This window comes from Psammomys obesus, unplaced genomic scaffold (assembly GCF_907164565.1).
Source record: "Psammomys obesus unplaced genomic scaffold, mPsaObe1.curated_primary_1811, whole genome shotgun sequence".
NCBI lineage: Eukaryota > Metazoa > Chordata > Mammalia > Rodentia > Muridae > Psammomys > Psammomys obesus.
The window spans coordinates 1206278-1208007 of record NW_026596356.1 but is presented as its reverse complement, the minus strand read 5'-3'; the positions used below and the strand labels follow the sequence as shown (position 1 = coordinate 1208007).

Below are 1730 nucleotides of genomic sequence, written 5' to 3'. Positions count from 1 at the left end.
AACTGGGTGTTCTGGAAAAGCAGCCAGTACTTCTAAATTTTTAGCCATATTTCCAGCACTCCCAGGGAAGACTTTAAAATATATTGTATTTTAGCTCTTAAAAAAAACCCAGCAGTGTTTATAAGAAAGATTTTGGTGTGTGTGTGTGTGTAAAGTTGATGTAAAATATAAGCAAATAAATAGAATAAAAAAATCACACGTATTAATTAAAACATGTTAGATAGAAAATACAAATTCCTAAAAATATCGAGTTAGATGTCCTTTTAATATGCACCCCTTTTTCAGCATTTAATGTCATGAACCCAATGACACTGTGTTCTTGTTGTTTGCCGAAAACAGGTAAACAAGTGTAAACCTCAATGGGAACAGAAAACCAGACCTTTGTGGATGAGTTTTTGTTACTGGGTTTTTCACAAGATGCCCAGACTCAGATCCTTCTGTTTGTTCTTTTCCTCATCATTTATGTGCTGACTGTACTTGGAAACCTGCTCATCATTATCCTCATCCTTATGGATTCCCGACTTCACACCCCAATGTACTTTTTTCTTAGAAACCTGTCTTTTGCAGATCTCTGTCTCTCGAATAGCATTGTTCCTCAAATGTTGTCCCACTTCCTGGCAAAGAGGAAATCAATTTCTTTTTGGGGCTGTGTGACACAGGTAATTGCCACCCTTCCGATTGGCTGCACAGAGTGTGCTCTGCTGGCAGTGATGTCCTATGACCGGTACGTGGCTGTGTGCAAACCCCTGCACTACTCCACCATCATGACCCAACAACTATGCCTCCTCTTGGCCCTAGGGTCCTGGGCCAGTGGCATCCTAGTATCCATGATAGACATTACTGTTGCTTTTTGTCTTCCCTATCGAGGGCAGAACACAGTCAGCCATTACTTCTGTGAACTTCCTGCCCTCCTGAAGGTGGCGTCAGCAGACACTTACAGCACAGAAATGGCCATCTTTGCAATGGGCATAGTAATCCTTCTAGCACCGGTCTCCCTCATCCTCATCTCCTACGGGAACATCATTGCCACTGTGATCCAAATACAGTCTGGTGAAGGGAGACTTAAGGTTTTTTCAACCTGTGGTTCCCACCTAGTAGTTGTTGTCTTGTTCTATGGGTCTGGGATAGTCAACTATATGCAGCCTAACACCAAAACCACGAAGAAGCGGGATAAGGTATTATCTGTGTTCTATACAGTGGTGACCCCAATGCTAAACCCCATAATTTATAGCCTGAGGAACAAGGATGTCAAAAGTGCCTTCAGGAGACTAGCTGCAAGAATTACCTTTTTTCAGAAGCAGTGACCTGTGGGTCTGGGTTTATCACCACAGTAACGTCTTTGAAATGGAGTAGGATTTTGCATGGCAACTATTAATTAATTCATTTCAGGAAGAACACCCTGTGCAAATGATGACCACGCTAAGCCAGAGCACACCGCAGAGGACAAAGGTTGCGTTAAACTTTTTCTATTATGCAAGGTGGGAGGTGCTATTTCAATGGAGGCATAGTTAACTCATCTGCCATGGACCTGTTTTAGGCATAATCACAGCCAAATATGTTGTCACAGGCCCCAAATCCCATTGTGTCAACTTGGCACAAGCTCCTGCTGAGAAATTGCCTCTGTAAGGCCTGGCTGTAGGCAAACATGTATAGAATTTTCTTAATTAGTGATATGGGATGGCCCAGCTCACTGTTAATGTGGGTATCCCCTGGGCTGGTGGTCATGTGAT

The 1730-nt window shown here is 42.8% G+C and overlaps 1 protein-coding gene across 1 annotated transcript; it reads left to right on the top strand.

The window, feature by feature from the left end:
• The first annotated feature begins 317 nt into the window (after window positions 1-317).
• LOC129669289 (olfactory receptor 2D3-like) lies at window positions 318-1304 on the top strand. The gene has a single exon (XM_055597452.1). The coding sequence runs from the start codon at window positions 360-362 to the stop codon at window positions 1302-1304; it is 945 nt and encodes a 314-aa protein (XP_055453427.1). The 5' UTR covers window positions 318-359.
• The last annotated feature ends 426 nt before the right edge of the window (window positions 1305-1730 follow it).

Bases quoted from the DNA above. Each gene is read 5' to 3' on its own strand.
- LOC129669289 (XM_055597452.1), top strand. From the start codon at position 360: ATGGGAACAGAAAACCAGACCTTTGTGGATGAGTTTTTGTTACTGGGT.